The following is a 15118-nucleotide window of genomic DNA, read 5'->3' on the forward strand; positions in this document are numbered from 1 at the left end:
ATAAACATGGGGAAATAGTTTTACTTTGTGTAATGACCCATTCACTCCCAGTCTTTATTCAAGCCTAAATTAATTGTATCCAGTTTGCAAATTAATTCCAATTCAGCAGTCTCTTCTTGGAGTCTGTTTTTGAAGTTTTTTTGTTGAAGAATTGCCACTTTTAGGTCTGTAATCAAGTGACCAAAGAGATTGAAGTGTTCTCTGACTGGTTTTTGAATGTTATAATTCTTGACGTCTGATTTGTGTCCATTTACATTCTTTTACGTAGAGACTGTCCAGTTTGGCCAATGTACATGGCAGAGGGGCATTGCTGGCACATGATGGCATATATCACATAGGTAGATGCACAGGTGAACGAGCCTCTGATAGTGTGGCTGATGTGATTAGGCCCTATGATGGTGTCCCCTGAATAGATATGTGGACACAGTTGGCAACGAGCTTTGTTGCAAGGATAGGTTCCTGGGTTAGTGGTTCTGTTGTGTGGTGTGTGGTTGCTGGTGAGTATTTGCTTCAGGTTGGGGGGCTGTCTGTAAGCAAGGACTGGCCTGTCTCCCAAGATCTGTGAGAGTGATGGGTCGTCCTTCAGGATAGGTTGTAGATCCTTGATGATGCGTTGGAGAGGTTTTAGTTGGGGGCTGAAGGTGATGGCTTGTGGCTTTCTGTTATTTTCTTTGTTGGGCCTGTCCTGTAGTAGGTAACTTGTGGTTATTCTTCTGGCTCTGTCAATCTGTTTCTTCACTTCAGCAGGTGGGTACTGTAGTTGTAAGAACGCTTGATAGAGATCTTGTAGGTGTTTGTCTCTGTCTGAGGGGTTGGAGCAAATGCAGTTGTATTGTAGAACTTGGCTGTAGACAATGGATCGTGTGGTGTGGTCTGGATGAAAGCTGGAGGCATAAAGGTAGGCACAGCGATCAGTAGGTTTCCGGTATAGGGTGGTGTTTATGTGACCATTGCTTATTAGCACTGTAGTGTCCAGGAAGTGGATCTCTTGCATGGACTGGTCCAGGCTGAGGTTGATGGTGGGATGGATCAGTCAACACAGTGGAACATCGATCCTGACAACTTTCCAGTGTCTGAGGACTTTGTTCTAGCTAAAGTTGTGTGTTGGTTGGGTTTTGTTTTTTTTTACACCCTCCATTCCTTAACACGCTATCCTGGTGGTGCTCAACACTTACTGCTCATTGAGCACGTCACCCAAAGCACTGAGTCTGGTATGCATCAAGCAGACCTCTTCACCTTCAGTATACAGTCAGCTCTGCCCTGACCTTCTGGATGCAGCTAACCAAAGCTTCTGGCTAGCCTGCTTTGATTAAATTAGTCAATAAACCAGCTCTTTAGTTGAAGAATACTGCAGGAAAAATTAATCATTTTACTGTCCTCTCAACCTGATCACCATGCATAGTTCAGAGTTGTGTAATCTTTTGTCTTTTATTAACATTTAAAATAGTTTTGTTTTTTGTACCTGTGGGAATATATTTTGCTCCTATTTGAAAGAAACTGGTGCTTGGAGGACTGAGGAAGTGCCTGTGTTCCACTTCAGGGGCTTGCATGTATCTGAGCCTTGGTTGTGTGCTGAGTGGTGATCTGTGACAATGTCTAACTTCAGAAAACAGCAAATACAGCTAATTAATTTCCTATTTATTCCAAGTTTTGGAAGTTGGATTTACCTTTTAGGTTAGACGCAGTGACCCATCTAAACAGTTTTCCAAGAGAAATGTTGTTGTTTAAAGCACTTTAAGCACTCAAGCAACTTAATTTAAAATCTATGCATGCATTTTGCACAATGGTGTGTTTGTATATGCCTCAAATGTGAATGCATTTTTGTGCGCCAAAATTACACAGGTTTGTATGCCTTTCTTCATATGAAAATTAGCTGTCATTTATGACTAAATATGCACAGGTAGATTAGCACAAGAAAATTGATTTGTGCAACTAATTTTGAAGATCTTGTTCTTATATTACACCAATACGTAGCAGTAGCAGTACAAAATAATTACGTTTGACTTATTTTTTAGGAACCAATAAAAGAGGAGGTATCTGCTGTTCAGGAAGAAGTACTAAAGAAAGCGGATGCAGTGACTATTGCAAAGATTTCCCTAAGACCAAAGGTGACTTTAAATTGCTCACTAAGGTCCTCATTAAGCAAAGTACTTAAGCACATGCATAATTATAGACAATAAGACTTACCCGCATGCTGAAAGTTACCTACGTAAGTACCTTGCTGAATCGAGACCTAAATCCTTACTGCACGTCATGATACTACATCATTACTTTCAAGTTTATTGAATCCTTTTCTCAAAAAGCAATAAGAAATCCTGCTTTTTCTCTCGCTGATAAACATTCTAAACTTTATGGGCCAATTCTCCTTACCCAGGTGAATCTACCATTGAAGTCAGCATAAAGTTTGCCTGGGGGAAGGACTGCAGGATCAGGTCCTAATTTAGATAGATAGATACTAAGGTCAGAAGGGACCATTATGATCATCTAGTCTGACCTCCTGCACAACGCAGGCCACAGAATCTCACCCACCCACTACTGTGAAAAACCTCTCACCTATGTCTGAGCTATTGAAGTCCTCAAATCGTGGTTTAAAGACTTCAAGGAGCAGAGAATCCTCCAGCAAGTGACCCAAGCCCCATGCTACAGAGGAAGGCGAAAAACCTTCAGGGCCTCTTCCAATCTGCCCTGGAGGAAAATTCCTTCCCGACCCCAAATATGGTGATCAGCTAAACCCTGAGCATATGGGCAAGATTCACCTGTGAGATACTACAGAAAATTCTGTCCTGGGTAACTCGGATCCCACCCCATCTAACATCCCATCACAGGCCATTGGGTCTATTTACCATGAATATTTAATTACCAAAATCATGTTATCCCATCATACCATCTCCTCCATAAACTTATCGAGTTTAATTTAGTAACACTGTTGCTGTTAATGTCTATGCTTAATAATGCTAATCTCTTCCACTCTGTTCATTTGAATTTACATGTTTTAAAAGGCCTGGATTTTAACCTATATTTACACTTAATGTAGAAATGGTTAGCAGATTATTATAGTTTTCATTTCAAAAAGTTACTTATATTTTATTGATTTTTAGGGCATCTGCCAGCATAGCACACACTTAGATCTATAGGACCAGCTGGTATAGATTGGTGTTATTCCACTGAGGTCAGTAGAGCGGTCCCAGCCTGCACTTGGAGTGACCTAACAGCATCATTTTTAAATATTGAATGGCTTGGAGATATTTTACTCCAATACCTCTTTCTGCTAAGCACAGAACAATTACTGTGGCAAGTCTGCTGCTGTAATTCATCCAAGATCACCCAGGCGTATGTTCCAGTTGATGTGTAATACAACAATGCAGAACTACATTACAGACTGTGGCTATCTACACTGAAGCAATTCCTACAGCATAAATTTAAAGAAAAAACTAGAAAGCTGGTTACCACATTTTCTATTCTAAAGTACATTTCCCTCTCACGTTTGTATTTAACCGTTTGCCTGGGTTGCCTTTGAAAGTCTAGCAGCAAGATTTTGATGGATGGATGGATTGATGGATTGCCGTGTGCTCTCACCTTCTGTTTACTGTAAACCTGCCAGATCTCCCTTCTGTTTAGCACAAACCTGAAGGTTGGAAGGTTGGTTGCTCCTGATTTTTTAAATAGATGTGTAAGCACGTTGGAGAGTAAACAAAAGGTAGAGTCCTGCATCTGAAAGTATCCGAAAGCTGTGACTACTGACAGCTAGTAACATTTTTAAAAGAACCTAGGAACTACTGTGCAACCTTCAGTTTAGCTGCATCCGCTTTCTCCACTTTAATGAACTATTTTCATTAACATCCAGTTTCTTTTCCTTACAATTATTTTCAGTCTACTACACAAGAACGTTTGAAGAAGCCTCCACCATTTAAACAAATAGAAAAGGATCTGAAGTCTCTGAATAAAGATCTTACCCACACAAGGTAAGAATCTAGAATACACAGAAATTGACTTTTTAAGGCCATGGGTGGAAAAGAGAGATTCCTTGGGCTGCAATAGCCACACTCTGGTTATGGGCAAACTAGGCAATGGTACCTACCAACAGTTCAGAAATGGAGTTTTACTCTATCACTATCATTTATGCTTATTCAAAATGATGTCATCTCTGCATGAAGAAATGGTGATAGTTTGGGTGGGTCTATGTCACAGAGCTCTCACAAAGCACCATTACAGCATTATTATAATATCGTTTATTAAGATGCTTGGCACCCTCTCTTCAGTCTTTCTATAAATCAATAATGTGGTCAGATCAATAATCAAAGCAGTCAAAAAAGTGAACAAAATGTTAGGGTATATAAAGAATGGGATCAAAAATAATAGTGTAAATATTGTAATGCTACTGTAGAAAGGGATGTATGCACTCACTTGGAATACTGTGCTTAATTCTGGTCTCAAAACAGACATGGAAGAAAGAGAAGTGTGTTTACAGCCCTGACTGAGTCCTCCCGAGGGGACAGTCACCAGGCTGTTATAACTGGCCCCAACTTCTGGATCCCATGTACTTTCAAGCCAGCTGGGTCTGGACAGCAACCAGTCACTGGTTCTACCTCTGGGCCTGCAGGATGCGAACTCCCTCTCTGGCTCCTTCCGTGAGATGTGAGACACTGCAATCAGAGTCAGGGCTGAAGATCGACTCCTTTAATGTTTTGTAATGAACACATCACACATTAGATAGGAGTGGGACTTTCAGTGAGCTTTATGCTCTGAAATACTCTAGATGCTTTTGAAAATCTCCTCCTCCTCCCCCCTCCCCTTAGTTTTAACATGCATTATAAGAGATTTAAAAATTGCTTTAAGTATAAAATTCAACATAACCTTAACTATTGAGCAGCAAAGGTTCTGGGTTACGGTTGCCAGGTCTCTGGTTTTCATCCAGAATGCTTGGTCGAAAAGGAACCCTGGCGGCTCCGATCAGCACTACTGACTGGGCCATTAAAAGCCCAGTCAGCAGCACAGTGGGCCTAAGGCAGGTTACTTACCTGCCATAGCTCTGTGCGGCTCCCGGAAGAAGCGGCATGTCCTCCCTCTGATTCCTAGGCATAGGAGCAGCCAGGGGTCTCCATGCACTGCCCCCGCCCCAAGCACCAGCTCCGCTGCTCCCATTGGCCAGGAACTGCAGCCAATAGGAGCTGTGGGGGTGGCGCCTGCAGATAGGACAGCGTCCAGAGCCGCCTAGCAGCGCCTCCGTGTAGGAGCTGGGGGTGGGGGGGACATGCCACTGCTTCCAGGAGCTGCTTGGGTAAGCGCCACCTAGAGCCTGCACCCCATCCCACACTCCAACCCCCTGCCCCAGCCCTGATCCCCCTCCCACCCATCAAACCCCTCCATCCCAGCTTGGAGCCCCCTCCTACACCCCAAATCCCTCATCCCCAGAGCCTGCACCCCCAGCTGGAGCCCTCACCCCCTCCCACATCCCAACCCACTGCTTCAGCCCAGAGCCCCCTCCCACACCCTGAACTCCTCTTTTCTGGCCCCACTCCAGAGAGGTCAGGGCAAGGGTGTTCAATTTTGTACGAGTAGAAAGTTGGCAGCCCTACTCTAGGTTAGTGTGACGGGGAACATTCACCTCTCATGAGTACCTCTCCTGTTGGTTGGGTGCGAACCTGAACACACTCTCACCACCCTTGGTTTCAGAGTAACAGCCGTATTAGTTTGTATTCGCAAAAAGAAAAGGAGTACTTGTGGCACCTTAGAGACTAACCAATTTATTTGAGCATAAGCTTTCGTGAGCTACAGCTCACTTCATCCGATGAAGCTCACAAAAGCTTATGCTCAAATAAATTGGTTACCCTTGGTGACTGTTAACGTTGTCAAATGGGTTTTCAGTGGCTCAGCCCTCTGGCCAAGTCACACACAGCCAATGTGTGAACGAACAAACCCCTTGCAGGGTAAAAGGTCAACAAGGCCTGTCCCTCCGCCCATGTTAAAATCTGTAGCTCTGTCTCTGGGCTCAGTCCTCAGCATCTTCTGGGCTTGCTTTAAGTCTGTCCCTGCCCTGTTATAGAGTAGCACCACAGGTCTTTCTCCATGGAGACTCTTCGCTTTTAGCCGTTCTGTGGTGTCCCAGCTCTCCAGCCAGGTCACTTCTTAACTTCAGTCCCCTTCCAGGGGCACCAGGGGAGAGTAACAAAGTTCAACAAATGGTTGACCCTCTTCAGGGTCTTCAGCCCCATCCCTGGGCCTGTTTAATGGCCTAGCCCATTTCTTGGGCTTCTAAAAAAAACATGTGCCTTCTCAGAGCTTTGGTCACTTCCCCAGCAGCCGGTGGGTGGGATCCTGGCTCACCCACTACTCTGGGTCCCAACCCAATCATGTGCTATTTGAATAACCCATCTTCTGGTTCTTCCTTAAGCTCCAGAAGGCGCACCCTTCCTTACTCCTCTGTTCCCAGTCGGGAGCTGAGCAGCTTATCCCATGCAGCTCCTTTTATCTGAGCTTGCTATGTTCTGATTGGCTGCTTCCCTGCAGCCTTTTTAGGTAGGCCTTCAATGACTCACCTTAACTGCTCCTTTTCTGGAGCAAGGTGTGGTAGGACCACAAGGCCTCCAGCAGAGGGACTCAAATGGACCACTAGATCATCTGACCTTGTCTGTGTCACAGATCACCAACGCCACCCTGCACCCGCCCACTAAACCCAGCAACCAAATTAGACCAAGGTATTGGAGCCTTAGTGTGAAAGAGCCTTCTTGTAAATGAATATCCAGCCCGCTGACTCTCCACTCTGCTTCACTCGTTTTACACTTGTGCCGCTCTATTGACTACAATGGCATTAAACTGGCACAATACGAGTGCAATGTAAATGAGAGAGTCAGGCCCAAAGTTTCTTTTAATTCCTTGTAACTGAGTGGCCTTATCCCTGTTTTCATGATCAATTTAGTGAAATGTTAAAAAGAATAACATCTAACTAAATCTTTCATCTGCTGTTCTGCCAGATGTTCCTTTGCACTGAACTGCTTAGAGACCATTCACTAAATTTGCTCAGTAATAGCTTAACTAGATATTAAATTGCACTCATGTAGCTCTACAGTCTTCTGAAATATTTCCTTGGAACCTTCTAGCATTCTTTAATTTGAATGTCAAACTAAGAAAAAGTAAACATTTTTTACAATTAAAACGGCAAGCATTTGTACACAAAAATGTTTTTTAGTCCTGGCAAGGTTTAGCTACAGCCTGCTGCAAATAAATGCTGACAAATTACCACTGTCAACCCCAGTAGGATACAGATTACACAAGTGTTTACAACAAGGGCTGTAGACTTTGAAAAGCATTCTCTAGACACAATAGCTGAATTAAAGCAAGCAGCAATAAAGAAGATGGACACTGGTACAAGAAGCAGATAATTTCTTTGGTTAAACCTAGGCAAATGTGTGTTCTCTGAATGGCTGAAACATTTTATCAGCATAAAATATGTTAAAAGCAAAAAATTACATTCTTGAAACATTATGCTGAAATTGTAATTGCACAAATGTCAAGGAATTCAGAGCTAAGTTTCCCACAGAAAGCTTTATTCTCCTGTTTGCACATACATACTGCAATATAATTAGAATGCTACATTTCACAAAAGCATGATGGTTTTACATTATCCTAAATTTTATCCCAGAATTCCTTACTAGTTATGGAAGATAATATCAAACTTCTTACATTCTCCCTCCCTTCTCTGAACTCCTTCCCTGATTATTTTGCTTATGCAAATCCTAGTGAAATTTTATCTCCTAAACTAGGTAAAATACATAATAAATACTTCATAAAACAAAACAAAATAAATACTATGTTATCTAGGCTGAATACACCACTTCAGAATAAGGCATAACTTACTTTTGCCAAAAATGCATTGTTAGCTACTATTCAAGAGAACCGCAGTAGATTAGTTGTCTGTATGCATTGTTCATTGCTAATCTTCAGTAGGATTGTCACTTTGAGGTCAAATTAAAGTTCTTTTGATGATAACCCACCTCCGTTCAGTATTGCTTCTTGAAGTTTGTGATGTAGCTACATGGAATTCACTTCATGTTGTCCTGTATTGCTTACCTTTGGACATGTCTGCGGCACAAAATCCACCATAACAATTTGCACAAAAGAAATCATTATTAATCTCTGCAGAGAGGCCTATGACTGATTTGGCATGGAGAGTGAAGTCCCCTCATTTCCTTAGAGGTGATACCTTTAGAATTGGGATGAGACATATTGTACGGACAGTGCTGGAAGTGCATAATCCCTTTCCTATATTGTTATCTATTTTATGGATAGGATTGGAGTTTCATTTACGAGGGCTGGCAATTTTACACTTTTCTCAAATCCTAAACTCACTAAAATGAATCTGTGTATGTTAGGGCTGAAGGAACAGTTCTCTGAACCATTCAGAGAAAATCTGAACCAATTACATTAAGAAGTATTATGGGGTTTATACACCCACACACCCGAGAAGTAAGGACCAGGGGCTAATGCACATACAAAGCAGAACGAACTCCCTGAGCTGGATCTGATTACAGCAGTTATAATAGCTGTTTTCTTAACAGAGAGGGATGGCTGAGGGGAAAATGTTCTCTTGGGGAAGACTTGGAGAGGGAGTCTGTGACCCGAGTAACCGGATGACCCACCGCAAGCTTGAAGCAAGCTGGCCCAGTGATTGTATTGTTATTTAAGATTGTATGCAGTTTTGTTGTAGCCATGTTGGTCCTAGGATATTAGAGAGACAAGGTGAGTAAAGGAATATCTCTTTTTTTGGACCAACTTTTGTTGGTAAGAGAGAGAAGCTTTCTAAGAAGAAGACTGCTGTGTAAGCTTGAAAACTTGTCTCTCACAAACAGAAGTTGGTCCAATAAAATAAATTACTTACTCACTTTGTTTATTAAAATTGGGCTGTCCTAAATCATTTATTACAAGTGTCATTTTTTTACTAGATTTAAGTAGACTGAAGAGAGCCTGACTTTGTCTATCAGCTGATACTTCCAACAGGAGTTTTAGAAACTGCACTGCACATGCCTAGAAATATTTAAGTTCAGAGAAGTTTTTCTTGTAGACGTACTGTTAACAAAGTTCAGAAGGTTCTCTCACATTTAATGGGTTTTGTAATAGCAATCTTGAGCATCCATAATTTTTGAGAGGTTTCAAGTGAACTTTGTACTTGTGAAAAGTACTAGAATGTCAGTCTGGAGAGGACTCTCTTTACCGTATTATATAGATCTGGTATAGCACAAGTAGTGGCTGGCAGATTTCCATCAACAGCCCTGTTATTGTGCTACAAACCTGACCTGGAGAAACTAACTCTGAGGTATTTCAGGAACAGTAAAAAACCCAAACGCCAAACTTAAATGCTTGCTTTTTACATCCACCAAGCATCTCCAGATAAAAATGCAAAGTACATGATGTGCAGATGGATGTACTTAGCCCAGACTATACAGAGAAATCAAAAACATTTGTCTTTCCAGACATTTTGCTTCTGCTGCATTGCATGCTACAAGTATTATGACAACATTCACACATTAATAATGTTATATGATCGAATGGTGAGGGCAAAGCGATGTGAATCAAGAGGATGCTGATTCTAAGTATTGGCTGAGCCTCTCACTCTTTGTACGACATTGTGCAAATCACTTGACCTTTTTGCATCTGTCAAGAAAGTTGTAAACAGCTTGGGACTGGAAATAAGATGATGCGTCTGAACTCAGCTCTCCTGTATAAATATATATTTTTTTAATTGGCATGGATGCACCACGTATAAGATATGTCTGTTGTGACTGAAGGCCTAGAAGATTTTTCTACTAGAATGGAGTTTCTCCTACCACTTTCATTTAAATTCTTAGGGTTATTTCACTTTAAATCTTTTACCATTAATGTTTTATAATAGGAACAATCTTTTAAAACCCTCTGTGGATGTATTTAATTAATACTTAGCATTTTTGTAATATTTGTATGTACACAAACATTAACTAGTTAATCCTCACAACACCCCTTTGAGGTAGCTAAGCAGGCAAGTATTTTTATCCCATTGGTGAATTGGGAAACCTTAATCAGGGAGGTGAAGTGAATTGCTAAGGCCATACAAAGAGTCATTGTTGGAGCCAAGATTGGAACTCATGTGCGTGGGATTCTAAAACCTTTGCTTGTTCTTCTAGACCACACTAGTGTCTCTGTCTGATTAGGGGTTTTTTTAATTGTCTACTAAATCAAGCTCCTGGAAAAGACTTTTTAGATCATCTAATTCATCTCTCAAAAAGAAAAGGAGTACTTGTGGCACCTTAGAGACTAACCAATTTATTTGAGCATGAGCTTTCGTGAGCTACAGCTCACTTCATCGGATGCATACCGTGGAAACTGCAGCAGACTTTATATATACACAGAGAATATGAAACAATACCTCCTCCCACCCCACTGTCCTGCTGGTAATAGCTTATCTAAAGTGATCATCAGGTGGGCCATTTCCAGCACAAATCCAGGTTTTCTCACCCTCCACCCCCCCACACAAATTCACTCTCCTGCTGGTGATAGCCCATCCAAAGTGACAACTCTTTGCACAATGTGCATGACAATCAAGTTGGGCTATTTCCTGCACAAATCCAGGTTTTCTCACATCCCCCCCACCCCCATACACACACAAACTCACTCTCCTGCTGGTAATAGCTCATCCAAAGTGACCACTCTCCAAGTTTAAATCCAAGTTAAACCAGAACATCTGGGGGGTGGGGGGTAGGAAAAAACAAGAGGACACAGGCTACCTTGCATAATGACTTAGCCACTCCCAGTCTCTATTTAAGCCTAAATTAATAGTATCCAATTTGCAAATGAATTCCAATTCAGCAGTTTCTCGCTGGAGTCTGGATTTGAAGTTTTCAAATTCATCTCTGGAACACAGTGCAGGATTGTTTTCAACAGAAGATTGTGTTTTTGTAGTCTTCTTTTAACTGAAGACATTTCTCAGTTTCCTGCACTATATTATAATAAACAAAATTCTGATTACATCAAATGTTTAATTGTGGGCTTGTCTACAAACATTTGGTTTGCAGCAAGCTCTGGTGCAAACCTAGCCTGCACTAGCATGCCATGGTCTAACTGTTTGTGTGCACCTGCTTATGCACGTTATTAGTCTGCTAATATGCTTTGATCTAGTCTTGTTTCTTAAGTTTAATTCACAGTTCCATGCAAAAGTGGCTTTATTTTATACTGAAGTATTTGGAATTGCATAATTCAGTCCAAGAAAATTTCATGAAAATTTAAATTAGGGCAGGACAATGGGGATAGATAAGGTTAAATCAGGCAAAATAAATAAGTGAATAATTTCACACACTAACCTTTTTTCTTTTTAAAGAGAAATTCAGTTTTACCCCAGTCTAGTGAAAACTATTCAACACACTGTGAGAAGCCTGCATAGTCACTGTCATATATGGGGAACTTCACTTAAAATCCAAATTTTCTGGGACCCACAATAGTCTCAATGCATGCACAATCAGTGGGTTTTTTTCAATCAGTGTCATTCAGCACAGCACAACCTTTACTAGGTGCTTCCAGTGGAGATCCTGGAAAAACATCCTCACACCCAGCAGGTTCCAAAGGCAACAAAAATTTGGGAGCCCTCCTATTTCATAGTTTAGCAAATTGTGATACATGAGATATAATGGCCACGGAGAAATTTGCCTGTTTGAGAAACAACTGACAAATGGAATTTTAAAAATGGATATACTTTATCTAATGCTTTCTAAAATCTACAGTAGACAAACAACCAATAACTACAACCATTTTCAGCTGTTATTGAGAATTTATATAACAAACATAACCTCTGATAATCAAGCAATGATGTTGTGTCTGTTAACTGAATGATTTTATGCTATGCTTTCTACTGTATATGTTGTAAGTGATGAAATAACTTGATCCCTGTTATTTGCATTTTTAATACAAAAATGTGCCAACCACTGTAAGGTCCTTCCCATTTGTCTTGATAATTTGCATGGTGTTATTTAATATAAATCCACTGTGTAAAGAAACAACGATGGCAAAAGAAGTAAAGAAAGAAAACTAATAGCCCTAATTAAATAAATATTTGAGATAGGAACCTGCAGAATGAGTTTAATGCCCACTTTAGATAACTGCATTGCTATTTGGAGCCAAAGTCATGTGTTGCAATACTTGTATATAGCAACTGCAGCATGACAGAAAGGAGCTAGATGAGAGAGGAATAAATAGGGAGGGAAATACAAGAAAGGTGGGGGGGAAAGCTAGTGTGTAAGCCATTACACTAGCTACCTTGCAACTTCAATTAAAGCAGTGTGACAAGCAGAGTAGTATATGATTAAGTAATGTGGTGAGGAATACAAATGCTATTCAGTGATTTGTGTGTGCTGTCTTCCCTCCTCATGATAAAAGAGGAATATTTGGTAGTCGTCTTAATTAGGCATTAATTGATATACCTTGGCATATTTGCAGAGAATCGTGTCTGTAGTCTTACAGCTTGTTTGCTTTAAAGGGAATAAGAGAAGAAACCAAGAGTAAGTTATCATTAGTAGTGGTCATAGTGACATAGCACATTAGTATGAATTTTAAAACTCTCTCAGAAATGTTTGAAGAGCCATTACTGGATTGGATTTAACCACATTCACCAAAGCTTTAATATTCTAGTTAAGGCATCAAGACATAGTCAAAATAATGTCTAGCCCTGTAATTTTCACCTCACACATGCTCACTTACAAAAACACTCTCTCTCTCTCATGCACAGAAATATAGAATTTTCCTGTAAGTCACCATCCTGGCACAAAAGAGGACCACGATAGAGAAGAGAGATTGCTCATACTAGACTCCAGCAACAAGTGTCAGTCACTAATGCTTCCCCTCACACTATCACAGATGCACTTAAAGTACTATTAAGGCTCCCTGATGATTGCTGTAATTAGGATTTTCCAAATGATTGGTTATGCCAGGTCGTTTTAAAGGAAATTTGGTCAGTTCTAAAACATCATATTTCCAAAAGCCTCATGTCAAAATGCAGCAAGAAGCTTGCTTATCTTTATGAATGAAGAAACAGACAAACCAGCTGAGGAGTCTGTAGATGATGATCTGTTCTTTTTATTTTCAGAATCTCAACTTCTTTCTTTTCAATGTGAACTGAACCTGAGTCCCCACAAAGTAGCTCTGACCAACTTGACCAAATATTTCCCAGTGTACGATTCAGTGGACGGAGCACAGTATGGCAGTAGTGACAAAGTCATTGTCCTTGAGTGTTCAGATACATTTAGTATTTTGAGCAAAGAATTATGTTTTCATTCTGCAGTAGGAAATCTTCTACACTATTTTTACTAAGACTAAACAAACTCGAGCTCAGAGACTTTGAAATGACATTCATCTCTGTGTGAGAGAGATCCCTTCTTATTGCTTTGTTCCTATGACATCCATAAATGTGATCCAAAAATAATGTACAGTAATCCACAGTTGGGTGAGAATGTACTGTTTGAGAACCAAGGATGTTGAGGTCTTTATAACTAATCATAAATAATAGAAAGATACAAGAACACATACAAAAAAAAAGTATTCCAAGACTGTCCCTGTAAACCCATAAAGACATGTGGCTATAAATCACCCATGCTGCCCAACTCAACCAGAAAGAGTGTGCAAGTTCATTAGAAACACTGTCGCACATTTACACAATATACTTAGAAATGAGTGACTTTATTTAAATGAGCACCACTGAAAATATTTTCTTCGGACAACAGAAAGGGTGGGAGGGCAGCACGATTAGCAATGATAGAAGCTGGAAACAGAATCTGATTGATTGTATCATAAAGATATTTTGAGAACACATACAATAGCTGTTAAGGATGCAAAAAAAATATTTGTTTGCCTCCACTGTCAATGGAGTTGTTCTGATCAGTAGCCTGCCTTGCTAATGCTAGCTGTCTTCACTCAGTGCCTCACACAAGTCTTTCCTGTTGGGAGGCAATGTCATGTTAATTTGTGGAGAAAATGGAGTGGATTTGCACTGAACAGTCAGCTTTCATGAAAGTAGACCCATTTTTGGAGGGTACAAATGGTTAGTCTTCTCTGGTTGGGTTTAGGCCCATGAAGCTCACTGAGTTACTAGAGTTGTTGGGACTACTTTGCAGCAGAACAGAACCAGTAATTGGGGCCTATGCCTTATTTGTGTGGTGAAAACCTGTGGACCCTATGTCTGTGGTTGGTGAAGATGGTCAGTTCCTCCTTTAAAGTGGACAGACGGCTGGCTTCTCTAAAGGAAGCTCCTGTATGCCAAAAAAATATCCCTTTAAGTTGACAGTCTGGTCAACAAGTCCAGTATCCAATCAGCTAGTTTTTGGTTAAGATTACTGAGAAGATTGTGAGACAACTCTGAGTATCTAAAGAGTTCATATCTCTTTGGCAGTCTGGGTAGAGACATTGCACTGATGACTTTGTTAGATAATGGAGCATACCAATTGGAGCTGCTGGGTGCTTTTCAATATAAAATGAGATAGGGACATACCCAGTGTTAGTGCATTTTAAATGAATTGCACTACCAGGCCAAATGATAGTGGTATAGGTCTGTCTCCAGCTGATAAGGCTTTTACGAGTTTTTTGTGATAAACTGGGTTGTTTCTCTTTCCATAGATGCTGTGTGATTAACTCATTCAGCCTTTCAAATAACAAAGCTGAGCTCTTCATCATTAGCAGATGCATAAATAATCCCAGGACACAAATCTGAAGAAGAGCTCTGTGTAGCTCAAATGCTTGTGTCTCTCACCAACAGAAGTTGGTCCAATAAAAGATATTACCTCACCCACCTTGTCCCTCTAATATCCTGAAACTGAAATGGCTACAACAACAGTGCATAAATTCATTTTGATATTTTCAGTTCTGGCCACTAAGGATAGAGGAAAGAAGCTGCCAGTTTTGAATGTCACGGAATATTTTATCATAAGCAAAGATTGTATGGATGACATTGGAAAAGATTTATGCATATGTTAATGATGAAGTATGTAATACATTTGTAGGTTTGATATGGGAGATGATGGAAATGTGAGGTATCTGAGCTTTGTGAAGAAAACCATTCTCCAAATGAATCTATTAATGTAAATTTTGAAGGGACTGAGGAACAGGGATT

General features: G+C 40.5%; 1 protein-coding gene across 6 annotated transcripts in view; it reads left to right on the forward strand.

Moving 5' to 3' along the window:
- The window catches only part of CCDC60 (coiled-coil domain containing 60), a 113365-nt gene that overhangs the window by 46716 nt on the left and 51531 nt on the right, over positions 1-15118 (forward strand). For 5 of the 6 annotated variants that reach the window (XR_012155064.1, XM_073312894.1, XM_078848951.1 and 2 more), the window contains exons 2-3: positions 2016-2108; positions 3871-3962. Coding sequence is in view for 5 of the 6 variants with exons in the window: in XM_073312894.1 (XP_073168995.1) it covers positions 2016-2108; positions 3871-3962 (185 nt within the window). In the remaining variant the exon portion in view is untranslated. The remainder of the gene's footprint in view (positions 1-2015; positions 2109-3870; positions 3963-15118) is intronic. The other variant, XM_078848950.1, reaches the window with a different exon arrangement.

This window comes from Lepidochelys kempii, chromosome 15 (assembly GCF_965140285.1).
Source record: "Lepidochelys kempii isolate rLepKem1 chromosome 15, rLepKem1.hap1, whole genome shotgun sequence".
NCBI lineage: Eukaryota > Metazoa > Chordata > Testudines > Cheloniidae > Lepidochelys > Lepidochelys kempii.